This window comes from Fusarium graminearum, chromosome 4 (genome assembly GCF_000240135.3).
Source record: "Fusarium graminearum PH-1 chromosome 4, whole genome shotgun sequence".
In the NCBI taxonomy this organism is placed as follows: domain Eukaryota; kingdom Fungi; phylum Ascomycota; class Sordariomycetes; order Hypocreales; family Nectriaceae; genus Fusarium; species Fusarium graminearum.
The window spans coordinates 3,115,035-3,138,312 of record NC_026477.1 but is presented as its reverse complement, the minus strand read 5'-3'; the positions used below and the strand labels follow the sequence as shown (position 1 = coordinate 3,138,312).

The window sequence follows — 23,278 nt, the reverse complement described above, 5'->3', positions numbered from 1 at the left end:
TTCACAAGCTCCACCACATCTTAAGCCTTGCTTCACTCATTTATTCCCCCTCCGCTTCTTTACTGTCTATTCTATCATATTCTGTTACTAGAAGTACTTGCATGTACGTCCCAAAAAAGCATCTCAGGATGGCCACGGGTATTATCCGTGAGGGCGTATTTGGTATGTGATCTGCTGACTCTGGTCTGCGTTGAGTCCGTGGTATTAATACAATTGCTTCTTTCCAGCCATCAACAAACCTTGCGGTCAAAGCTCAGCCCAGGTCATTCGCGAATGCCAGCAGGTTTTCAACCCTTCCGAGTTTTTCAAGCCATTGATCCAGTCAGAAGTCGCAAAGCGCATGAACGAGAATAGCGGGGAGTCTGCTCGTCGCAAGGCTCTCAAGAGGGCTTCCCAAGTCAAGATTGGCCATGGAGGAACTCTCGATCCTCTCGCTACCGGAGTTCTTATCCTAGGCATAGGATGTGCAACAAAGGCACTACCCCAATTCCTCGAATGCACCAAGACATACGAGACCACCATTGTGTTTGGCGCCGCCACCGATAGCTACGACAGAGTTGGTCGCATTCTCACCAAGCGGCCCTATGAACATATTACCCGCGAACTGGTCGAGAAGGAGATTGCCTCGTTCAAAGGCCGCCAGATTCAGATCCCGCCGCTGTTCTCTGCCCTCAAGATGAACGGAAAGCCCCTCTACGAGTATGCGCGTGAGGGCAAACCTATCCCTCGACAGATCGAAGGCAGAGAAGTCGATGTTAAGGAAATTGAGATGGTAGAGTGGTACGAGCCCGGAGAGCACAACCACCGATGGCCCACCGAAGAGGCTGAAGCTGCGGAGCGCAACCTGGCGGAGCAGGTCTGGAGGGTCAAGAAGCAACAAGAAAGCAACAAGCCGTTGAGTCCCGAGGAAAAGCAGCAGGACGACAAAGCGATAGCGGCGCATGAAACTTTCAAGCGCAATTTTGAAGAGCGCCAGGATGCCCTTATTAAAGATGCGCCTTCAAAGAAATCGCGAAAGTCAAAAGAACCTCGTATGATGTCGGGCGCTCTCGGAAAGCTTCCACAGCCAACCTACTCTACTAAGGGACAGAATCTGGTTCCCGACGCACCCGACTCGAGCACCCCTCCTCCATGGAGCGATCAGGGCCCTCCTGCCTGCAAGGTCCGACTCACAGTCACATCTGGATTCTACGTCAGAAGTTTCTGCCACGACCTAGGCGCTAAGCTTGACTCAGCTGGTCTCATGGCAGAGCTTTCACGAACCCGCCAGAATCACTTCGAGGTTGGCAGCGAGAACTGTCTCGAGTATGGAGACCTCGCCAAGGGTGAGAATGTCTGGGGCCCCAAGGTTGCTGGCATGCTTAAGAAGTGGAACGAGGGGTTGGGAGCTGGCCCTCGAGGTCCAGCCGGTCCCTCAGAGAAGTCCCAGAAGAACGAGACTAAGCGTTCCGGTTCTCCCACGCGGAAGCAGAACAAGGGTGAGAAGCGGCGACGATCGGAATCCCCGAACGGGGCAGGATCACCACGTCGCAAGGCAGCAGCTCTTGAATCCAAGCAAGATTCCAAGCCCGTTAAAGAGCCTATGAAGGAACCTGTGAAGGAGGCCAAGGAGGAGGCCACGCCAGACGCCGGAAACCGCTCCGATGATGAGAAGTCATGGAATGGCATCGAAGACTGAGCTACAGGTACGACTTGGTGTGAAAGACAAGACTTGACGAACAGGTATAGAGCGAGGAGCATGACCGTTCATATCCACGAGAGTATCTAGCTTATAGATGCGAAAGGGTCGATCAAGAATAGTATATATAGCACGACCGTGAGACAGTCGCCAACATCAGTTGATGGGTGGCTAGACTAAAGGTCATTGGGAGCGGCATGTATCATTCAGGCGTTGTCGGTTTTACGAACCTAAAAGAATATATGTGAACTTTTACTGCAGCAAAAATCTCGACTCTTGGTGGTGTGATTATGAATTTATCCTAAACAACTCGACTATGTTTATAAAATGCATGCGAGCCTATTGAGCGTCGCTTTTTGCTCAACTAAAGGCTGTCAATGCTTCACTGTCTACTCGACTCTCCAACCGCACTGCTGAGTTCTTCCCTTGCACCGTGAATGTCCTCCATTCTAATACCACTACGATCACACATACTACGGAAGATGCCACCCTGCTTCCAAAGCTGCAGTGGAGTGTCCAACTCGGCGATACGTCCCGTATCCATGACACAGATGCGGTCGTAGCCAATGATGGTACGCAGTCGATGAGCAATACACAATAGTGTCTTGCCTCGGAATCCAACAGCCATAGTAGCCTGGATCTTGTCGTCTGTCTCCATGTCGACTGAGGAAGTGGCTTCGTCACAGACGATGATCTGGGCACCTCGGACCAGAGCTCGCGCAAGAGCCATGAGCTGTCGTTGACCGAGCGAGAAGTTGAGACCATCTTCTTCGACGGCTGTGTCGAGATGGATACGTGAAGGGTCATTTGTGCGGCGAGCGTCCTCGGGTGTTTCGGCGTCGGCAGAGACGAGATCTGCCTTGCGAAGCGCGTACCAAAGTTCTAGGTCGGTGTGTTCGCTGAAAGGATCGAGATTGCTGCGAACAGTTCCTCGGAATAGCGTAGGATCTTGTGGGATGATGGCAAGACGAGATCGAAGATCGTGAAGACCAAGGGTAGAGATATCGAGCCCATCAATGGTGATTTTGCCCCCTGAGATTTCTACTAGACGGAAAAGTGTGCTCATGATAGAACTCTTTCCAGCACCAGTACGTCCGACAATACCAATACGCTCGCCACCCTTGACATGCATTGTCAATCCTGAAAGAACCAACGGGAGGCCTGCTCGGTATCGCATCTCAACATTGTCAAAGACAATCTCACCCTTCTCGGGCCAAGACTTGCGCACTTCGACTGTATGGGAGGGGGCCTCCTCTTCGAGCTCCGTGCCGTAGTAGTAGAGTCTCTCAACAGCGTTCATGGCATTCTCAACTTCGGCAAGCTGACGAACTGAAAACTGCATCATACCCACGATTGACAGGATATAACTCAAGACGAGACCACCAATAGAAGGGTTGATGGAGAAACGTGAAGTGACAACAAGGATGGCTGTAACAAAGACGAGAAGTACACCAATAAGATCAATTCGCATGGACAGCCATCTCTGGTTGGCAAAAGTGATGTAGTATGCACCGTTCATTTCGTCGATAGAGTCGCGCAACTCATTAATGAAGCGATTCTGAAGCCCATAAGCTCGGATAGATGCCACACCAGTGAGACCCTCTCCGAACTTGGCAAAGACGTGCGATCGAAGAACAGACTCAAAACGTTTAACCTCGCGAGCTGATGCACGGTAGTACATAGCTGCGACGACGAATGCAACGTAGAGAGGGACCAAAGCGATGACGAAGTAGTAATAGAACGCAATGATGAGAATGAACACAGACGTAATCATGCCCATGGTAAGCAAGAACATTCGAAGCGCATCCGAGAGGTTGTTATCCATAACATCAACATCTCTGGAGAAGCGGTTCGTAATGCGTCCAAGGGGTGTCGTGTCAAAGAAAGACATGGGTGCTCGCAAAACACGAGTGACAGCGATTCGAAGCATGACTTTACTCGACTTTGTACCGAGGATAGATAGGACGACGGAAAAGGCAAACATCAGAATGGCCTGAACAACACCTAGTGCTGCGTAAATGCCAATGTATACACCTGTCGACAGATTGAACTTATCCGAAGTCCAGTATGACAGCCATAGACTTGTGACGATGTTGGCTCCTTGAGATATAATGAGAAGGAATAATACCAGTGGAGCGTTCAAGATCGAGCCGGATGCCTTGATGTAGGCACCGTAGACAGACCACGAAACACTAGCACTAGCCCTTTCTTCTTGAGTCATCAGAGCAGCGCCCTTCTTCTTTTTCTTTTTCTTCTCGTCCGCGGTAGGTTCATCGCCGTCGATAGGCTTTTCAACCTCTTCACGCTTCTCTTCGATGGCGGTAGTCTCCATTAGTGTCTGGAATCCCTTGTGGTCCCGCATAAGCTTCTCAAAAGTGTCAATAGCTTGGATTTTTCCGTGCTCCATCCAGATGATGCGGTCACATCTGCTCAGGACCCAGAGCTGGTGAGTGGCCAAGATACGGCATTTATCCTTAAGAAGACCGAGAATAGCATTGTCGAAGATGTGTCGTCCGACGTGGGCGTCAACAGCACTGAGTGGGTCGTCCATGAGTACAATATCAGCATCGAAGTAGATAGCTCGGGCAATGTTGAGACGCTGCTTCTGACCACCAGAGATGGTAATACCACGTTCGCCGATTTCCGTCAAATCACCATTGGGAAGCATATCGATATCTGCCTGAAGAGCGCAACTATAAGCGATGTTAGCGGCATTGAAATTGTGATATGCATGTTCGAAACTTACGCTTGGATGACCTTGTTATACCATGCCTTGTCTATGTCTTTTCCAAATATAATGTTGTTCTTGAGAGTTGTATTTTGGATCCAAGCATATTGGGGACAAAACGCTCTGGATGAGCCAAAGGTAACTTGGCCGTTTGTCTTTCGCATATCTCCAGCCAGGGCAGATAGAAGGGAACTCTTGCCACTACCCACTGAACCAATGACAGCAACGAGCTCGTTCCTTTTAACGTCGAAGTTGAGATCCTGAAGCTTGAAAGGCTCCCTCTCCTCGACAAGAGTGCTCGTATCGTCGCCAGAAGACTCAACCTGGGGAGGAGGAGCTTGTTTGGTCTTTTCCTTCTTGCCGTTCTCTTCCTTGCCAGCTTCCTCCTTGTGAGATTTCTCCCAAGTAAACGAAGCATCCTCAAGTCGAATCGCATCATCTCCCTTTGCATCAAATACCGTGTCTTCAACTGTCTCTTCCTGGAGCAGGAACTCTTCAATTCGCTGAACAGATCCCCAGGCATCAATTACTTGACCCAGGACCATCGGTAACAAGTTCAGGGGAATTCGAAGGCCGTTGAACAAGGCCAGTGATGAGAAGACTTCAGCGGCTGTAAGCCCATTGTGAGTCAGGGAATAACAGATGAAGGAAAGCATAGAGGCGAAAATGGGCAGGGACATGCTGACGGCGTTAAGGGCGTTTCTGATGGCGAGCAAGATCTGGATGGCGCGAATCTCCTTGTTTCTGAGATCTCCGAGACGTTCCAGGAAGGCCTTTTCCCAGCCAAAGTACTTGACAAAACGAACAGACTGCAAAATTTCCTGGGTGAGAGAAACACGTTGATCGGTGATTAGGTTGATCGCTCGTCGTCGATGGAACAGGCTCCGGATCGCCCTTGTCAGGAAAGGCATACCAATGACCAACAAACCATAACCGGCCAAGGCGCTGTAGGTAATGTTGACGAGAAGAAGCGCCAATGTAAGCAGACATAGGATCGGGGATGTCCATACCATATGGAAGAGAGCAGAAGCTTGATCGACACGGTAGGTATCGACACTCTGCAAGGCAGTGATTCGACCATTTCCCCAACCAGTACCGTCTGAAGCATCTGGTTTGGCCTTTTTTGCTTTCTTTGCCTTCTTCTTGGCTTGATCATCATCTTCTGCATCGCGAACATTGCTCTGCAAAGCGCCCTCAGCTTTGGCGCGGCCGGAGATGACCAGCGACTTTTCATAGATGAGGCCAATCAGAACTCCTCTGCTCTGACCGCCCACTGTCATACCTCGGTAGATGTAATGGTTGGTCCCCAAACTTTGGGTGATTTGCATCAGCGTAATGCCGACAGCCAGGCCTACACCCTTGCCGATATGGGGTGGAGGCCCGCCAGTTTGGTTCGCTACATAGGCATCGGCAGCGAATTGGATTAGGTATCGAAGAGTGAAAGGGCTGATGACTTGTATGATACTGGTGTAGAGTGCACATGCGCCACCGGTCCAAAATTCAGTCTTGAAGGTTTCGTGCATGGCCCAAAATAGAGGGTTCTTCTCGCCACTTTCGACTCGTCTCTGGAACGACTCCTTCATTTTCAGAGTTAGAGGCTCGACTGACCTATCCGGGTTGACTGTCCAAATGTCATTCGGTTCTAGGGGTCTTCGATAACCAGCCTAAGAATATCTCGTCAGCATAAATCGACATAAGACGGGCCGCGCCGCGGTCAGATATTTGGTGGCTTGCAGATCCATCATGATCACCGTCCAAATTGAAACATGGGAATATCCGACTTACATGCATTAGAGGACTCATCCATTGGAACGTCAACTTGCTGAGAAAGCCTGCTTCGTGTTCCCGACTCTTTACTGACTTTTCAGGGACTGGAGGTGGTGAGCCCCAGCGGAGAGGGTTCATTTTCTTGTGCCATGACTTCTTTGGGGGATCCTTTGGACCTGATGTCGCCCGGGAAATTGTTTGTGCTTCAGATGCACCAGTGTTGACTTCCTCGAGGTCTGCGAGTCGTGATTCGTTCTTCTCATTGAATTCTTCGGATTGTCTTCTTTCTGCACTGCGCTTCTCTTCAGACTCTTTTATTTGATCCTCGTCTGACTCGCCAGACCGTTCGAAATTGGTTGGCGCGAGAGGAGCAGCTTGAGTATCAGAAGGCTGGAGCTCCTTATCCACCGGGTCTGGCATCTTGGCGTTGTGTCAACCTCTTAGAACCTCTTCCAGGCCAACGACTGAATACACGGAATTGAGTCCAATGGTATCTCGTCCCAGTTCACAGACGATGTCAAGTTTGTTACGAAATAGTCACGATATCAATGACACCAGAACAACGGGATTGAGACGGGAACAAAAGGCATTCGTTCTTCCCAACGGCGCGATACAACCCCCGAAAAGGTTGATCAAGGGCGAAAGGGCTAGGCGATGGATCCCACGGGTAGATCTTGGCGCGATGTAAGGATGAATCAGAGACAAACATTCAAAAAAATATATATATATAAAAAAGATGGGAATCAAAGAGAAGAAGAAAAGAAGAAGAGATCCAACAAAGGGGATTAGGGAAGTACGGTAATAGGACCAGGTCGATATGACAGTTGCAAAAGAAACCCTCCAATGGGGGTGGGTGGGCGTGGCTACATTAGCAAAAAGCGGACTTGGACTGATCTATCCGTACGGACCTAGTCCTAGTGTATCGCCGACTATGAAGGTGAAGGCAAGGCAAGGCAAAAGATCCAGTCGGATTACAAAGCACCGTACAACAAAACAGACCGCCCGAGGACTTTATTAAGCCGATTCGCAACAGACTCGGACTACGGCAAACAAAGATGGATTGATGCCTGCCACGCGGAGTCAGCACCAGGGGGGTCGGAACTTTTTGTTTTGCTAGGGAGACAAGCAGGATCGGGATTGGTTTTGTTTGTCCATGATGGTTACAACAGGCTCATGATAAGGGTGAGCAATTGAGCAAGCTATCAGCTCTAGGAACTTGTCTGAGTAAACAGCAGTAACCTATATGATAGAGAATAATCAAAACAAAACCTGGGCCGAAAAGTGGCTCGGTTCGTTAATAACAACATGATGGATACTGTACCATACTGTAGGTACTGTTCGGTTCGGCCTCTCGCGCTGAACTGAACTGGTTCCCAACTAACAGAACTGGAACCATCCTACTACCCAGTCCGCGTATACGGACAAGCTATGACCAGCATAGCTTCCCCCTTGGGAACAGTCTAGCGAAAACGAAGACTCTTCTCATTAGTCAGTTTCTGTCAAGTGTGTGTATTGGTGTGGAGATCCCGCTGCCGACCACCCACACTTCAAGCTTGAAGCTCTTGAGTTTCAACTTCAACAGGCACAAAACGTCTGCGTAATAGACCTCTTTCTCCATGCCAACTGGTATGGTACAGTAGCCATGGATGTGGGCTCCGGTACCGAAAGATGTGAATAAAAGGTTTCAGTATGATGAACCATGTTATCATCATTCAAAGAGCATGATACTAATCCTCGTATCCGTTGAGCCTGCTATCGCGGAAGTCGGCATGTCATATCGAATGTCCATCCACCAAAGCGTTCGACTCTGCTGGTCAAATCTGACAGCAACATGACAGTAGCTGAATCGAGGCCAGGCAGGTTACTGTACGCGGGACGTTTTGCACGTTTCACTTACCAACCCAGGCTTAAGCTTTCGAGGTGGTGACTCAACATAACCTTTTTCGTCATGCATAATAACAGTCCCTCTTTGTTGAGTCCGGTGACCGATAATCCGTCAAGGTTAATAACCTTTAAGGTAACTATGGTAGATCAGCATATTGTCCATCTATGACGAAGAGTGTCTGATTCGGTCGTTTTCCTCCAAGGCTATCAGCATATTCCCCGCTCTCGCATTTGCCTACAGCTGAACTACTGCATGCTATTGCAGCGTGTAAGCGAGATGAAAATACAATATCCAATGATATTGATGAAGATTCACTTTCCTGGTTGAAAGTTCGGCTCCGAATCGGCCAGAGTCGAGACAGAACAGAACCGGACTTAGCGGCAGGGACTTAAGCCTGCGTTTCTTGCTGACATAATACAAATCGATCGTAATGTCGGCCCCACACTCCAACTCCGTTCCGACGGGATGTGGAAAGAAATTCAAGCAAAAGAATCGAGAGCTAGAACAGCCCGAACGACAAGGCTGGGATTCGTCATATAGGATTATTCAGTTCTGATTTCTGCAGGATATCAAGCTGACGACTGACTTCTAGTGCTTATCCAAGCACCATATTCTCATCCGCCCGGAAACCGAAAAAATATCAATTCGTCATCTAATCCCGACAGCAATGGCCGTCGACGACATCCCCTCCGTTGCCTTGCCAGGCAAGGTTTTGGGTCCGGTTACCAAGTTTGCGCCCGGCGCCGGCACACACGCTTACGAAGGAAATGTCGTCTCTTCTCTACTCGGCCAAGTTACCGTGACGCCTGCGGCCAAGGGTCCAGGACCTCAAAAGCGCCTTAACAAGATCACCGCACCGACGTCAGAAGAGCTCGCCACCATCTCCGTATCCCGCCATGGTCGCAAGCGCGAGATTCTCCCCGATGTCGATAACATCGTACTTGCGCGCGTGCTCCGTCTTATGCCCAAGCAGGCCATTGTGGTGATCCAGCAAGTGGGCGACACTGTTCTCCAAACCGAGTGGCAGGGCTTGATTCGAGTGCAGGATGTGAGGGCAACAGAGAAGGACAAGGTCAAGATTTACGAATCCTTCAAGCCTGGTGATATTGTACGAGCGCAAGTGGTAAGTTTTTTATTCCATCATGCCACCGTCGATACTAACAGCATGTGTAGATCTCTCTTGGTGACCAAGCCAACTATTACCTCTCAACAGCATCCAACGAACTGGGTGTTATCCTAGCCACGAGCGAGGCGGGCAATGACATGGTCCCCATCAGCTGGAAAGAATACAAAGACCCCGAAACAGGCATCAGTGAGCCTCGAAAAGTCGCAAAGCCTAGCTGAGCTTGTTGCTTTGTTAGAATACTGCCTTTCCTTGTGTTGGAATGCAACAAGGGCACGCGACCCTAGCTGTTTCACAACATGACTGGGCATGCCTGCCCACGACGAAGCAACAATACCCCACATGAACGATTTGCTACTGTAGGAAACAAGGCGTCATGATATTGATACAGCCACAAAGTTCTAATCATGTTCGTTGGTCGTCTCGTGGTGTGACGCTCCCACCAGGAACGCCCAAAAATGCCATGATCCGCCTGGCTGGGTCGTTCATGTCCGATACACTAAATCGGGTATGGAATAATCTAGGAAGTCTACTGGTGAGAGTTGAGCCCAAAGACCGCCTTATTGAAAGTCGGAATGCGCTAGAAACAACTTAGAAGCCAAGAGTAAACCTAATAATATCAGAAAAATCAACGAGCAGTTTTACGATACATTGCATTTGGCGAAAGTTGCATTATGTGACATATCGATCGATTCACTCCAGCAGGGAGCTGTCACAAGGTCTATAATCTAGGAGTAATCAATGTTTCTCGTTAACCCTTTGATGCAACCCCTCCTCAGCTTTGCTACCGAAACGACTGATAAAAGGCGGCCAACCCCCCTGTTCCCCATACATGATACATCAAGGCGAATGGCATCAATGCATCTGACATCAGAAGAATTACATACATACGTACAGATGTCTGGCAAGAAACACTATTGGTTTCCAACTCTAAAGTCCCCTGCCACTGAATGGACCCTGATTAACCAGGAACGCGCCACTGAGAAGGCCTGCTCAGCCGCCGAAGCGCCTCCCCACCATTGCACTCACAGGCGTCAAAGCCACTGCCCGCATTCGTTCAGCGACAAAAATAGGGACACTTGGACCGGCCACCCTTGTTATTGTCCATGGATCAGAAACCTTTTTTCTTTGAAACAGCTCGACTAGGTTGGGCTTATATTCATCCCTTGGTCGTCGTTAAATTTCCTGCTAGGTTAACATATTACTCTGGAAAATAAATCTTTCATTTTCTTTCGGCGTATATACAACTGCAGCCGTTATACACCCTTGACCAGATCACAAGACCTATCATTATCTCTATTCGACCCAAAGCGCCTACATCCGTACATCCCGTCTTCTATGTGCCGGCCATGTCAGCGACGATGGTCATGACAATGGCAACGCCAACTCTCTCTGCCGATTCCACGCCGTACTGTCCAGGCTGTGGCTACTCCTTACCTCTTGACCATAGCCAAGTTCAACTGCTCGAGGCACAAGCCCGTATCGAAGACCTCGAAAATCAAGTCCGTCTACTCAACGAAAAGGCTACAGCCGCCGTTGATCGATGGGCCGACTATGAAGATGAAATCTCTATTCTAAGGGCTCAGCTCCCTTCTTCGACAACAGCCCAAAAGGTTCAAGCCCCAGTAACGCCTACGAATGCTCGCATGTCATTTCTCCAGAGCGGCACCAGCCGGCTCTCCTCGTTCCTCTCCCCGCGCAAACCTCACGACCTTCCTCACATCGATACCAACCCCAACCCCTCTCGACCTCCCAACCGACGTTCCATAAGTAGCCAGTCGCACCGCCCACAACATCAAGTGCAAGCCCAAGCACCGCCGTCGCCCTCGGCGGAAGACCTCCTCGCGGCTCTGAACAGAGAACAGTCTCTTCGAAAGGAAGCTGAGGGCAAAGTGGCAGCTACGAGCCAGGAGGTGGAAGAGCTCAGCGCTGCTCTCTTCGAGGAAGCGAACAAGATGGTCGCCGAAGAAAGACGGGCACGCGCTAAGCTGGAACAGCGGGTAGATGAGCTGGAGCGACGAGACATGGAGAAGCGAAGACGGTTGGAAAAGCTAGAAGGAGCCATGTCTCGGATTGAGCGGGTGAGGTTGATGTTGGCCGAGGCTGAACAAGATGTCGAATCAAGCAAGCAAACAGTCAAAGAGATCGAGGCACTGGAAAGGCAGCAAGAAGAAGAAGAGCGAAAGGAAAGGGAGTCAAAGGCGAAACTGTCAGAGCATAACGACCGCGACTCAGTCTACAGTGTGGCTACCGATGAGAATCCAGAAAGACGATCCATCGATAAACCGAACAAGCAAGAGAAATCGGACGATACACCAGGAAAATAAAAGGATCCTTGCATTGCTAGATCAGTCCTTCATCCTTATTCCTATTATTGATATTATACAGGCAAGCTATAGACCTCAAGGGAGAAACGCATAATGAAGATGGGCATACTCGTTTGCTGATACAGGGCGTGGAGTTGGTCGTGTTGGATATTGGGCATAAAGCATGGTACAATGGCGTTGGTGTTACGAGGAGGAAATCAAAAGGGGGCAATTATTCGTCTAACACACCAAAGGGCGAACTATTTGTTTTTACACTAAATACATACTGGAACGCTGTCATGCACAGCAATAAATGTGACTATTACTACAATCCTCAGGGAGACACAAAGGATTTTCATTTCCATCTTACAGTCGCAAGTGATTATGCCATGACTTCGTCCTACCTGGTCTATTTTTGAATCCTCCATGCAACGCACGTACGGATACAAAGGCGACCGTTACGCCTGGTCATGTTACAGTTGCACTAGCATTTGTAATTACAACAATATCGCTAGTGCTGCACGAGTATCATGATCGGCCGGTGCCCTTTAGTTATTAGTCACACGATCCCTTTGACCTCAGATGACCATTAAATAGACAATGAATTTGTCCTGTTGTAAAACTATGTACAGGTGAAGCCAGAAACCCTCCGACTGTGGACTAAAACCTTAAAACTCCATCTGGCTGTCCTGATATGATTGACCCGATCTTTAAATACGTAAGCGAACGTCGTCGAGTAGGGCATCAACCATGCCTTCGACTGTCTATCCAAGTTGTACATGACAAGCCGAGCCCCCCTCGTAGCTGAAGCCAAACGTCTTGATGAAAGCTGTATAAAGCAAAATATTACATGAGTCATGTTATGAAATGATATCGGATTATCCAGAAGTCACGCCCCAATGATAAAAACCTCTCTCCTGACGCCACTGTTGAAAATGAATCGAATGTGACTTGCCATATCCATTGTGCCGCTCATATGTATTATTCTCCTACATTAATGAAATAAACCGTACGGTGTCAATCTAAATCCGATTGTGTGCACCCGGAGAGCCACTGCCATGTGATAAACGTCTGGCAGCTGCACCAGGCATATGAGGAGGCGGTAGACTTGAAGGATCATCGGCGAGAAGATCTTCAAGGAAAGCGCTGGGGGCGCGCTGACTGGGTGGCCGGTTTAGGTTGAGAGTCGAGTTGCTGATGTCTCTTCGAGCTTGGAATGATGGTGAGTCGGGGGGACTGGGTCGCGTAGGAGTACCGAAGTAGCCTCGAGAATCAGGACGAAGGTTGGTCATGCTAATGCTGTGATCATGCTGGCCACCAGGAGAGCTTGTTCCGGCAGCATAAAAACCAGAAGGTAGGAAAGCAGAGCCACGGTTGCCCGGTCCATTGCTTGACGCCGCAGCTGTGGGGGAGAAGAACAGGTTCGAGGCACTGGGGGCTGATGAGAGAACAGGTCCTCTAGTAGTTCGTCGTACACCACGTCCAGCCGAGAGCGACATAGTAGAGCCGGTATCGGTGTACTTGTAAAAGGGCGCAGGAGGTGCAGGGAAAGCTGTCTTTGCGGTTTCATCGTGCTGAGCTTTAGCAGCTCGGTCCACTGATCGATGCAGAAGAATACCAACAATAAGACGCCAAAGAAGAATGCCAAGGCCAAGCGCGCCTAGGATAGCTCCTACGGCGATGAAGACGGTCCCGTCAGGGGCGCTCGAGTGCCGCATAAAAGGTGCGTTGTTTGTGGGTGGAACGGAAGGAGCTGGATAAGTAGGAATCGGCTTATACCTCGTCAATGTAGGCATGGCTTCGTCGGTACCAGTCTCGGCAATGGCTGTAATTTTGGATTGGATATCCTCAGTTTTTGACGGACCCTCTCCTGTCACAGTGGAAGCCGAATCTTCCTCCTCTGTTTTCGAGGCTTCCTTCTTCGTCTCTAGAGTTGATGCAGGCTTTGCGCTGTCCTTGGTTTCGCTGGCAGGCTCAGGCTTCTTTTCGTCACTTGCCTCTTTGGCAGACTCGGCGGCATCAGTGGGCTTCGCGGCATCGCTGTTTTTCGCATCGGTTGGTTCAGCAGCAGGCGCGGGCACAGCAGATGGGTCGTTGTTTTTAGCATCATCTTTATTATCGTCCTTGTTGTCTTGGGCCATCGCGACAGCGCCGTAGATTGAGAACGAGGTAAAGGCCGAGACCAAGAGGTTCGGCCTCGGTAAGTAGTTGGTAGGCCGCATGCTGGGCTACAAATGTCTGTCTGTCAAGCACTTGCTCAAAAGAATATGTCGTGTATGTCAAAAGACCTCGGGAATTATCAAGAGTCCGTAAAAATTAAGAATATCCCCTGGCTGATAGATAATCAAGGGCGGCTGAGATAGGTTACGTATATCGAGGGCGCTCCGGAATGCGAAAGGGATATTCGGTAGCGGTTTGGCTCTGGCGTGCCCTTGCAGTAAAACAGGCAGTACCCAGCAAAACTGAAGCACTTTTCTCTCTCAATATCTGAGAACGAGGAGACGTCGAGGGTATTTCGAAAGGATATTTTGCGTGTATTGCCCTAACAAGGGGCGCGGTGAGTAAAGGCAGGAAGCGAGGGACTGTTAAATTAAGCCGATAATGTTGTTTCCCGGTGCCAGTTTTGCCAAGGTGCAATAGAAGAAGAAGAAAAAGGAAAGAGTGTAATAACGGTATGGGCTAACGAGTGAGTGTGCGTAACCAAGCGAGTGGATGAGACGCACTACCATAAACCGCGTTAGCAATTAATTGTAGAGTTTGATAGAGTCAAGATCGGGCTGAAGTGATGGGATGGGGAGGAACTGAGAGAAAGACGGGGTCGCACGACTGAAGGGTAGGGACTGGGGTGAAATGCACCTTCCTAATGCCTGCTTGTCAGTGCGTGGGCCAGGCGTTTGTCTGGGATCAGGAGCAAGATAAAAAGGGGAATAGTACCATTAATGAGCCAGTCGGAGAGCGGACGGTTAAGATTGAATAGGTCTAGACTCTTTGGAGTTAAAGGACCCCATTCGTTCGTATTCGATAGTGCCTGGCTCGATTCAACGCTTGGGACTGCAAAGCTCAGGAGACAGCAACCGCTCTGAAAAGCAGGCTGGCTATCGCGGTGCGACTTTCAATAATGTCTCGTCTTCAGCGCCTATTTTCATATCCTCTAGTGCGACTCATCACAACCGTCCGCCACGTTTACTTGGTGGTCAGCCTTGTGACCCAACTGGCTGATTGATCATCTAGAACGGCATTGAAGGTTGCTTCAGTGTTGTGCTCCTTCTTCTGATCCTATGGTTGGTTGCTATGGAATGTTGGCGATCATCCACACAAGGGGATGGTGTAGGTAAGTGCAAATTGACACATGATAAGCAATCAACTGCACTTGTTACTTGATAGCAAACTGTTGGCATGAAACTCGACAAGCGAACAGACAGATATCAAGTTGTCAATTGCTTCCTTGTAGGGGTTCACCCATTTGGACGTGCTTGATGTGGCTTCTGTGGCTACCCTTTCTGCCGCTTTATCATGCAGATGGATATGCAACATTAAACCGTTGAGCGACGTTTCTAACGACTATGCAAGGTAAAATAAACTCATCCATGATTCAATATTCGCAAATTAGAGTTCGATCACCATCGACATCTAACGACGCCACAGGACAGGGTTTTTGTTCCTAACATCTGCCCTGAATATCCAGAAACTCAAATACCTCCCAACAAGACCCTGTGTGCATATAACAAGCCGTATCTGGAATATGGTGATACTTGTCGCTTCTCCACGCACCAAGTTTGTTGTTTTCAGGGTCCTGTATAAGAGCGGAGGAAACCTCGCACACGCCAGCGGGGTAATTGACGTGACATGGTCTCCTTGACGGGGATCTTCTATGGCTCCGCGTGTGGATTCTTGTGTTTTGCAGTTTATCGTGTCCAGCCACGCGAGGACACTTCTCCACTCTAAACTTTCACGACGTCGCCGATTCCGTAGATGTACGTACCTGTCACGTGATCTGACATCGGCGCTTCAGCAAGGCCGGTCCCGTCCACGCGTGAGCCTCGTCATTGTCGGCCTCAAGTTCCCAGCATCGACAGCTTCAAGTTCATCATCAATCAACGACAACCGAATCCGCAGCACCAAGTCCCTTCGAAAACTAGCTCTTTTTTTTCGCCGCATAATTGTAATCATGGAGGAAGAGCGTCTCTGGAAGTTCCGAAGGCCCGAGTGGCTTAACAGCGTCTGGGCCCGCAACGCTGGTGTCTACGGCGCAGGAGCTATTGTACGTCTCGCCCATTACCATGTCGCAGTTGAGCTATTTGGCACAGCATTTTCCTCCCTCCGTCGCTATAAGATTATTTGCGACTTCATGCGCCAGCTATTGATGATGTATGATCTATTCTAACTAGGTCTATTAGTTCTCCATCGCTTTCTATATTATGCTCGACTCCGCCGTCTGGTCTAAATCTCCGCGCAACGGCTCCGATATCCACGTCAAGTTTGTTGACTGGCTGCCCTTCATCTTCTCCAGCTTGGGCATGCTCATCATCAATTCAGTCGAGAAACAACGCTTGAGCGCCGATTCCTTCAGTTATAGCGGAAATGGGGTGGCATGGAAGGCTCGCGTCGTCTTGTTCCTCGGTTTCGCAGCTCTTGCTGGTGGAATGGCTGGCGGTGTTACAGTTTTTGTTCTCAAGTTTGTTGTCCCAAGTGTCGCAATGCCTGCGCTGGGTATGGGTATTGAGAACGTACTCAGCAACGCTCTGGTGGGCGTGAGGTAAGATTTCCGTTTACCGTGAAGACTGTGTATTTACTGACCTCATGTAGTTCCGTCGTTCTTTGGATCAGCCAGAACATGGAAGACGAGTACGCCTACAACCTTTCTCTGTAAACACCATGAATCGACACGAATCGGGCAACAAGGTCGAGCGGACGTCAGGGCGCATTGACGGGTTGACAGACAAGCATTGGATGTACGATTAATAGCAGGAGTCTAAGGCATATTGATGGGAAGATGGTTGCGATGCTGTTGTCTCACGTTCAGCAGCAACTAGGTAACTAGTAACCAGCATTGACTGAAAGAATATATGAACAAACTCGACGCGCCGAGGAGTTTTTTCGTATCTTCTCTTTAAATCTAGGATTACGTTAGAATTAGCGTTAAATAAGGAGTAGGTAAACTTTTATTGAGATGCAATCATGTTTATATCATGGAGACAAAGAGTACATGCAAACATTCACACGCTCTAATATGGTAGACAAGGTGAACCTTAGGTCATGGAACAGATATGACTCGGAGCTCGTAGATTTTCCAGTCCTTAATCAGCTCTGAAATGAAAATGGCCTCGTTTTTTACGTTACATGCAGGCAGTTGCAACTGCCCGAGTTAATTAATCGAATTGATGTAAGTTGGTGGTGGCTAAGATCCATCACTAAGACGGAGGCACCCTGGCGCATCCCCACACAAAACAAAGTCAACAATAGGCGACTTGGCTTCACATCTGACTCGGGGACCATTGCGAAAACATCAACTTTTGGATAGGAACATCGCTTTTTGCATCATATCCCTTCGACTTGAAACAATGGCCGATCGTTCTCGTGCAACTACAAATGGAAATGGTGTCTCGCGCACCCGCAACGGTGCTTCTTCTGCTGGCGTCCGTCGCAATCTGTTCCAGAGCCAGTTGACCCGGCGACCTACCGCCGGTTCTACGTCCACATCCGCCGAGACACTGCATTTAGACGTCGATGTCTTGTCCGATACTTCTGAAATTGTTGTTCGCGATAAACATGGAGAAATCGAGCTTGGAGATCCACCAACGCCAATGATGGACGATGAAGACGAAATACCTTTGGATAATGCACAAGAGTGTGAAAGTATGCGATGCCCCTGTCTCAGATATTGAATGAAGGAAGCTCATGTTTAGTAGAAGAGAGACAAAGACTCGCAGAAGCCGTTAAGCATCATCAGATAAATCGTCATGATGTGCACGAACAGCCTGAAGGTACGATTACACTCACTCATTAAATGTATCTCACACTAACAAACATGACTCAGAACTCATTGAGGCTGTAAGAGCAAGTCTACGAGCGAAAGTGGCAGCTCTCAGTGAAGATAACTGGATGTTTGAGCCTGAAGAACAACACCGTGGCTGACCAAGTCTTTTTGTTTACCTTACAACGCCTGCTGTCTATGTATTCCTCTCACGACGATATGGTATACCCGATACCCAACCTTACAAACGGACTCTATTTTAGTCCAGACCCTCTGCCGCGGGGGCATCTTGCCGTTGCGTAACCTGTTTACGCTTGGGCTTCTCTGGCTGACCACCACCGCCACCAAAGAATCCGCTCATCATATCCATCAGAGGGTTGCTCTGCCGAGGCTTGGAAAGACCGAAATACATCTCTCCAACCATCTCGAGCGCCTCGGCCCATGATCCAGCCTCGTTGATTTGTGTCGCATACTTAGACACGAGGGCACGGTAGAGCTCGGGTGCGCCACGCTGAATGGCAAGGAGGAGGAAGCCGAGGAAGTTGAGGAGGGGGAGACTTGGGAAGATGCGGATGTCACCGGCAGGGCTGGACACATCTTGAACACCGAGGTTCGGGTTGTCGCTGGAAAGAGAGCTAGTGAATAGGCGATAGCAGGTATTGGCAGCTCGCACGTTGCCGACTAGGAGGTAGGGGAGCACAGCACGGCCAGCAAAGAGAGCCGCTTGGTGAGGTTCACTCTCCTTGTACCAGGTATATTCCATCTTTGTCAAAACCTCGGGCGAGTCCTTGGTGCCCAATAATAGATGTTTCTCGGCCTCGTATGTGTCGTGTTCTTCGGCGTAGAGTGATCCGGCGACGTGGTGAAGCTCTGGGTCTCCGGCAGGGTAATCGCCGAACTTGGCTGACCATCTGTTCTCTGATGTTAGAAATGTGCGCTCACAGCGTTTTTTGTGCAATGCTATTCCACTTACCCAATAATCTCGCCCACAAACTTCTTCCTTGTGGGTTCTCCAGCCTCAAAGAGTCGCAGACAAGTCAATAGCCTGCCCTTGGAATCAGCATCCGGCTTCAGCTCTGCCTGCTTGTAGACGTCGACGAGCATGGCACAGAGATCACCTCCACTGCCACCCTGCCCAGCACGCAACAGCGCTTGGGAGACACTAGAGAGAATGTCGATAGCGGCGGGCCAGTTGGAGGTCTTGATGTAACGGGATGCGGCGACACGGGTCTGTTGCTGAGCCTCGTAGTAATCGCCCTCTTCGATTTTGGCCTGTAGCCGGGCTACTATGCGATCGACCTTACTGGCCATTTTGAAAGTGTTCAAGTTATTCAGGGTGAAGCTCAGAGGCTAGCGATGCGATGCGATGAAAGAAAGTGACGTCGAATATCTTATACAGAAGGCAAGTTGTCGCAGCTCAGGTGGGTGAAGTGTTGGAGGGGTCAGGTTGGACAGAACTACGCACCCAAGCTTACCCTTGAGCTCCACTGAGAGTTCCACTTTTGGGACTCTAGAAACTTGAGACAAATTTCTCTTGCGAACAACCTTTATCTTCTCAAGACCTCACTCAATCATTCCCTTGACCAATTGCATTTTTGTAATAAGCTAGGTATGCTTGCCTTGTCGAAAGTCTTCCTTCAATACGGCCTTCAGATGCTTCGTTATTGATTTGTATATGTATTATCGGAGAACCTATGCGTCAATAAATGTTCTATCTACCCCTTGGGCGCCTATCCAAATCGAAACCATCACACATCGGAGAATATTGACTGGTATTACTCTCTTCTTGAAAGACAAGAACAAGATCAAGTGCTTGACTGAGTAGCTATAAGTTACTCTAAGTCGAGGTAAAGGTAAGCCAATTATCTGGGTAAGCAGACAGAAAGAGTTTAGAACCAATGCAGTAAGGTTCGTCCCATTGCCCCACACGACACGATCCTTGAAGCAGGTCATCCAAGTGGACCCTATCAACTTGGACGTGTATAAGAAGCTCGACATCCCCTCGTTTGGTTCACCTTGGACATGTCTAGTTACACGAGGGAAAACCTCACTGTCGCTATCCTACTTGGGCATTCAATCCAATTCTCCAATCAAACAAGCAGCAATAGCAGCGCGGTTAGTTTAGTGGTAAAACTCTCCTCCCCCAAGTGGTGGGAAATAACAGAAAAGGAGTGTCCCGGGTTCGATCCCCGGATCGCGCAGTGTCTTTTTGCGTTTCTGAGCTATTGATACTGTTATTCTAAACGAGAGCTACATCGTTTTATTGTGTGATGAGCTATTCCACAAGTAGAGCATTGTAGTAGCTTCATTGTGGCGTCGATGATGCTCTTTAAATGTTCGAAATATAGTAGCTTTCTGCTTCTAATAAGTATTTCACCACCAAATAATTGATACGAGACGGTAGGTAATAAATATAATTTGGTTTCAAAGTGCTCGCTTGTCTTTTCGTACATCTCATATATTTCATCTCCTTGCTCCATGTTTGATAATAACAAACTATTCAATCCGTTAAAGTCCCGAACCGATCGCGAGTATCCGTAGCCTACGGAGAACAATGCGACCCGGACCCAGTTTCCGGACGTTGATGCTACCCTGTGCATGATATACTATCCGGGGACGAATGCCGAAGCCGGCGTTAACTAAACTCTGCCATTATAAAGAGCTTACTATCCCCTATATGTTGTCTCTGTCTTTTCTTGATCTCGAACTATTCATTTGATTATCAATCAGTCTTAGTAATAAAACATAAAATATGGCATCATCTACTCTTCAGCGCAAGTTATTTATTTCACTGTCTGTTGTCAAAGCATCATTGTACTAACAAGCATCAATAGGCCTCGTGCGTTTCGTCCCAAGATCTAGTCCTTCCAAGATCCTTATTGGCCAGCCAGCTGACAAGAACATTGACGTTGGCGCTGCCTTGCGCAAGGGTCAAGAGGTTGCTGTCAATGTATGGTCAGGCTCATCAGTTTTGGCCCCAGGATCATCGACTGGCACTACCGAGACTATCGACCGCGTCTTGTCTCCTCTTGCACAGAATGAGGTTGGCACTATCAGATGTGTCGGCTTGAACGTATGTGCATGCGTCCCTCAAAGTGTTTTCATCAACTAACTCTTAACTTTCAGTACAGAAAGCACGCTGCCGAGTGCGGACTTGAGCCTCCGCCAATCCCGGTCATTTTCATGTAAAGTGACTTACACTCTTTACCCAGACTTCAAACTGACTCGATGATAGGAAGCCCAGCACATCTCTCGTGGACCCTTGGCCTGCTAAGGGAACTGTTCCCAAGCTGAGCCAGGTAGACTCGTCTGGCGATTACGAGGCGGAGCTGGCAGTCGTCATTGGCAAGACAGCCAAGAACGTTAGTGAAGCCGAGGCTTTGGACTATGTTCTCGGATACACTGCTGCCAACGATGTTTCTAGTCGTACTCAGCAACTGAACCAGTCCCAGTGGTCATTCTCCAAGAGCTTCGACGGGGCTCTCCCTCTCGGTAAGGTTGTGTAAGCAGCCAGCGAACCCTAGCTAATGATATTGTAGGCCCTACACTTGTCCTGAAGTCGTTGATTCCAGACCCTTCCAAACTTCACATGCGAGGTCTTAAGAATGGCGAGGTGTACCAGGAGAGCGGAACTGAGTAAGTGACATCACCTAAACACGAACCTCTATACTGACCATTCCCAAGTGATCTCATCTTCTCCGTCCCAAAGATTATTAGCTGGCTGTCGCAGGGCACCACTCTTCCTCCTGGAACCGTCATCGTTACTGGTACCCCGGCGGGTGTTGGAATGGGCAGAACACCAAAGGATGCTCTGAGGCACCGCGACGAATTTGCAGTTGAGATCCTGCCACACATTGGAACACTTACCAACATTTTCGAGAATGAGAAGAGCGAGTTCATGACGAAGCTGTAAGCATTTCCAGTTATATAACTATCCAACTCATATATAATAATATTACGGATATGTGTATTCCTTACAACATCATCGTCCTCCATACATTATGAGCATGGATAATCTTGCAGCTTGATTTGAATGTACAAACACGTTACCTGTTCAAACGTTGGACAGCATGGTATAATCCCCTCTCCCATCAAGCCACAGCCGGCCAGAGTGAGCACTAATGCCGGGTCATCACTTCTCTCACCAATTGGTCTGAGGGTTTCAACTCGTTCTCATTTTGACTTGTGTCTCAGACAGCTCTGCATTACACACATAAGACTCTCTTGGCAGATGACATAAGACCTTCTGGTAAAATCTAACCATAAAACACCACCGCGCCTCAAAGATGCCTACATCTGCCAGTTATTTCTTTTCTCATATTGGCGGATGACCACAGTGGCATTTCAACAATGGCGAATCATCCTCCTCCCCCTCAGAAGATGAAAGCACTGAGATTGCTCGAGGTAAGAACCACATGAAGGTGAAAGGCGAGCTTGGTGTCATTTTATAACAATTTCCAGTACAACAAGGGCTATAAACTTTGCGATGATGCCCCAGTACCAATCCCAAAGCCAGATGAGGTTCTTGTTCGTGTAGCCACTGCTGGCTTTTGCCACTCTGATCTCATGGTACATCATGGTCTTACACAGGTACCGTTGCCATTTATCGGTTCTCATGAACCAGCTGGCACTATAGTCAACCGCGGGTCTGACGTACCAGAAGGTTGGCATGTGGGAGACCGTGTAGGAGTTACAAACTTTATGGATCCTTGCGACAATTGCAAGGGATGTAAATGGGCAACCCAGACTATCGGGTCTCTTGATCCAAGGTTCTGTGACAATAGAACCATGTGCGGCATTCTCCGTCGCGATGGAGCGTTTGCTGAGTATATGACTTCTTGGCATGGCGCTCTTGTTCATCTGCCGGATAGTATGAGTTTCGAGCAAGCAGCCCCTTTGATGTGTGCTGGGGTGAGTCTTCCACGAAGCTAACATGCTTTCAACGGGATATACTGATGTCAGGTTTCAGGCAACTGTTTGGCACGCCATCAACCAAGCGGATGTACAAGCAGGACAGACTGTAGCTATAGTTGGAATAGGCGGTCTTGGGGTCCTTGGTATCCAATTTGCAAAAGCTCGAGGTTATCGAGTTGCAGCCATCGACAACCATGAGACGGGGCTGAGGCTCGCAACAGAGGTTCCTTCTCATCTTAAACCGGATCTCATCCTCAAATACGATGATCCAGAAACGATCCGAAAGATCTCTGATTTCACGGACGAGATTGGTCTCAAGGCTGCTGTTATATGCAACAGCGATGACGACGCCAATGACTGGGCCGCTCATCAATTGCAACCAAGAGGTGTATTGGTCGCAGCTGGCTTCCCGGACAACGGACTCAGATTTGATCCGATGAATCTTGTGTTGAGAGAGATTGTAGTTAAGGGTATCGTTCACTGCAGTATGGAGGAAACTAGGGAGATGATGAAGTTTGTAACTGACCATGGGATTCGAAGTCGTCTGAGCTTGCTTACAATGGAGGAGGCAGAAGACATTATTGCAAAGACCCAAGCTCATACGTTGATTGGCCGTCCAGTCGTCATGATTGAAGGGTAGCTAAGTGGCAGTAAGAGGTTAGCTACATGGACAGCCCTATGGTGATATTTCAATGAGTTGATTAGGAACTATATCGATTTGTGACAATAAAATAAGATTTCAACATCACCGTTCTCAGGCCTTTACTCCATTTCTTCTCCATGACCGATCACACAGATAGATCATTAAACTTTTTATTTATTTAGTATTCAAGAGTTTCCATAACTCCAGTACGACCCTCAGCCAAGTATATCTACGTTGGGTCAATCATTCAACTCAGTCAA

General features: G+C 48.8%; 10 protein-coding genes and 1 non-coding gene across 11 annotated transcripts; 8 read left to right on the top strand and 3 right to left on the bottom strand.

Annotated features, from left to right (window-relative positions):
• Positions 1 to 128: 128 nt before the first annotated feature.
• Positions 129 to 1,678, top strand: FGSG_07326 (uncharacterized protein; the record flags this gene model as incomplete). The annotated part of the gene is made up of 2 exons (XM_011328773.1): positions 129 to 162; positions 228 to 1,678. The coding sequence occupies 2 exons, from the start codon at positions 129 to 131 to the stop codon at positions 1,676 to 1,678; spliced, it is 1,485 nt and encodes a 494-aa protein (XP_011327075.1).
• A 299-nt stretch (positions 1,679 to 1,977) lies between these two features.
• On the bottom strand, positions 1,978 to 6,593 carry FGSG_07325 (uncharacterized protein; the record flags this gene model as incomplete). The annotated part of the gene is made up of 3 exons (XM_011328772.1): positions 1,978 to 4,371; positions 4,425 to 6,070; positions 6,192 to 6,593. 3 exons carry the CDS (start codon positions 6,591 to 6,593, stop codon positions 2,061 to 2,063), a joined length of 4,359 nt encoding a protein of 1,452 aa, XP_011327074.1. The 3' UTR covers positions 1,978 to 2,060.
• A 1,969-nt stretch (positions 6,594 to 8,562) lies between these two features.
• Positions 8,563 to 9,762, top strand: FGSG_13120 (uncharacterized protein). The gene is made up of 2 exons (XM_011328771.1): positions 8,563 to 9,181; positions 9,232 to 9,762. Exons 1-2 carry the CDS (start codon positions 8,726 to 8,728, stop codon positions 9,400 to 9,402), a joined length of 627 nt encoding a protein of 208 aa, XP_011327073.1. The 5' UTR covers positions 8,563 to 8,725; the 3' UTR covers positions 9,403 to 9,762.
• Positions 9,763 to 10,554: 792 nt separating this feature from the next.
• Positions 10,555 to 11,508, top strand: FGSG_13119 (uncharacterized protein; the record flags this gene model as incomplete). The annotated part of the gene is made up of 1 exon (XM_011328770.1): positions 10,555 to 11,508. The coding sequence occupies one exon, from the start codon at positions 10,555 to 10,557 to the stop codon at positions 11,506 to 11,508; it is 954 nt and encodes a 317-aa protein (XP_011327072.1).
• A 1,001-nt stretch (positions 11,509 to 12,509) lies between these two features.
• Positions 12,510 to 13,628, bottom strand: FGSG_07323 (uncharacterized protein; the record flags this gene model as incomplete). The annotated part of the gene is made up of 1 exon (XM_011328769.1): positions 12,510 to 13,628. One exon carries the CDS (start codon positions 13,626 to 13,628, stop codon positions 12,510 to 12,512), a length of 1,119 nt encoding a protein of 372 aa, XP_011327071.1.
• A 1,916-nt stretch (positions 13,629 to 15,544) lies between these two features.
• FGSG_07322 (uncharacterized protein) lies at positions 15,545 to 16,682 on the top strand. The gene is made up of 3 exons (XM_011328768.1): positions 15,545 to 15,748; positions 15,885 to 16,243; positions 16,294 to 16,682. The coding sequence occupies exons 1-3, from the start codon at positions 15,656 to 15,658 to the stop codon at positions 16,355 to 16,357; spliced, it is 516 nt and encodes a 171-aa protein (XP_011327070.1). The 5' UTR covers positions 15,545 to 15,655; the 3' UTR covers positions 16,358 to 16,682.
• Positions 16,683 to 17,048: 366 nt separating this feature from the next.
• On the top strand, positions 17,049 to 17,372 carry FGSG_07321 (uncharacterized protein; the record flags this gene model as incomplete). The annotated part of the gene is made up of 1 exon (XM_011328767.1): positions 17,049 to 17,372. One exon carries the CDS (start codon positions 17,049 to 17,051, stop codon positions 17,370 to 17,372), a length of 324 nt encoding a protein of 107 aa, XP_011327069.1.
• A 50-nt stretch (positions 17,373 to 17,422) lies between these two features.
• FGSG_07320 (uncharacterized protein) lies at positions 17,423 to 18,806 on the bottom strand. The gene is made up of 2 exons (XM_011328766.1): positions 18,435 to 18,806; positions 17,423 to 18,372 (listed from the first exon to the last, which is right to left on the bottom strand). The coding sequence occupies exons 1-2, from the start codon at positions 18,770 to 18,772 to the stop codon at positions 17,721 to 17,723; spliced, it is 990 nt and encodes a 329-aa protein (XP_011327068.1). The 5' UTR covers positions 18,773 to 18,806; the 3' UTR covers positions 17,423 to 17,720.
• Positions 18,807 to 19,571: 765 nt separating this feature from the next.
• On the top strand, positions 19,572 to 19,662 carry FGSG_20669. The gene has a single exon. It is a non-coding gene; the product is annotated as a tRNA-Gly (tRNA).
• A 477-nt stretch (positions 19,663 to 20,139) lies between these two features.
• Positions 20,140 to 21,435, top strand: FGSG_07319 (uncharacterized protein). The gene is made up of 6 exons (XM_011328765.1): positions 20,140 to 20,235; positions 20,296 to 20,534; positions 20,588 to 20,646; positions 20,697 to 20,953; positions 21,001 to 21,097; positions 21,146 to 21,435. Exons 1-6 carry the CDS (start codon positions 20,214 to 20,216, stop codon positions 21,372 to 21,374), a joined length of 903 nt encoding a protein of 300 aa, XP_011327067.1. The 5' UTR covers positions 20,140 to 20,213; the 3' UTR covers positions 21,375 to 21,435.
• A 376-nt stretch (positions 21,436 to 21,811) lies between these two features.
• FGSG_07318 (uncharacterized protein) lies at positions 21,812 to 23,015 on the top strand (the record flags this gene model as incomplete). The annotated part of the gene is made up of 3 exons (XM_011328764.1): positions 21,812 to 21,865; positions 21,923 to 22,372; positions 22,431 to 23,015. 3 exons carry the CDS (start codon positions 21,812 to 21,814, stop codon positions 23,013 to 23,015), a joined length of 1,089 nt encoding a protein of 362 aa, XP_011327066.1.
• Between the last annotated feature and the right edge of the window lie 263 nt (positions 23,016 to 23,278).

What these genes read in the sequence shown, in the direction of transcription:
- FGSG_07322 (XM_011328768.1), top strand. Translation starts at nt 15,656, where the DNA reads ATGGAGGAAGAGCGTCTCTGGAAGTTCCGAAGGCCCGAGTGGCTTAAC. An exon ending in TCTACGGCGCAGGAGCTATT is followed by an intron (nt 15,749 to 15,884) that starts GTACGTCTCGCC and finishes TAGGTCTATTAG; the next exon opens with TTCTCCATCGCTTTCTATAT. An exon ending in AACGCTCTGGTGGGCGTGAG is followed by an intron (nt 16,244 to 16,293) that starts GTAAGATTTCCG and finishes GACCTCATGTAG; the next exon opens with TTCCGTCGTTCTTTGGATCA.
- FGSG_13120 (XM_011328771.1), top strand. Translation starts at nt 8,726, where the DNA reads ATGGCCGTCGACGACATCCCCTCCGTTGCCTTGCCAGGCAAGGTTTTG. An exon ending in ATATTGTACGAGCGCAAGTG is followed by an intron (nt 9,182 to 9,231) that starts GTAAGTTTTTTA and finishes CAGCATGTGTAG; the next exon opens with ATCTCTCTTGGTGACCAAGC.
- FGSG_07320 (XM_011328766.1), bottom strand. Translation starts at nt 18,772, where the DNA reads ATGGCCAGTAAGGTCGATCGCATAGTAGCCCGGCTACAGGCCAAAATC. An exon ending in TTTGTGGGCGAGATTATTGG is followed by an intron (nt 18,373 to 18,434) that starts GTAAGTGGAATA and finishes ATCAGAGAACAG; the next exon opens with ATGGTCAGCCAAGTTCGGCG.
- FGSG_07319 (XM_011328765.1), top strand. Translation starts at nt 20,214, where the DNA reads ATGGCATCATCTACTCTTCAGC. An exon ending in TCAGATGTGTCGGCTTGAAC is followed by an intron (nt 20,535 to 20,587) that starts GTATGTGCATGC and finishes CTTAACTTTCAG; the next exon opens with TACAGAAAGCACGCTGCCGA. An exon ending in CGACGGGGCTCTCCCTCTCG is followed by an intron (nt 20,954 to 21,000) that starts GTAAGGTTGTGT and finishes ATGATATTGTAG; the next exon opens with GCCCTACACTTGTCCTGAAG.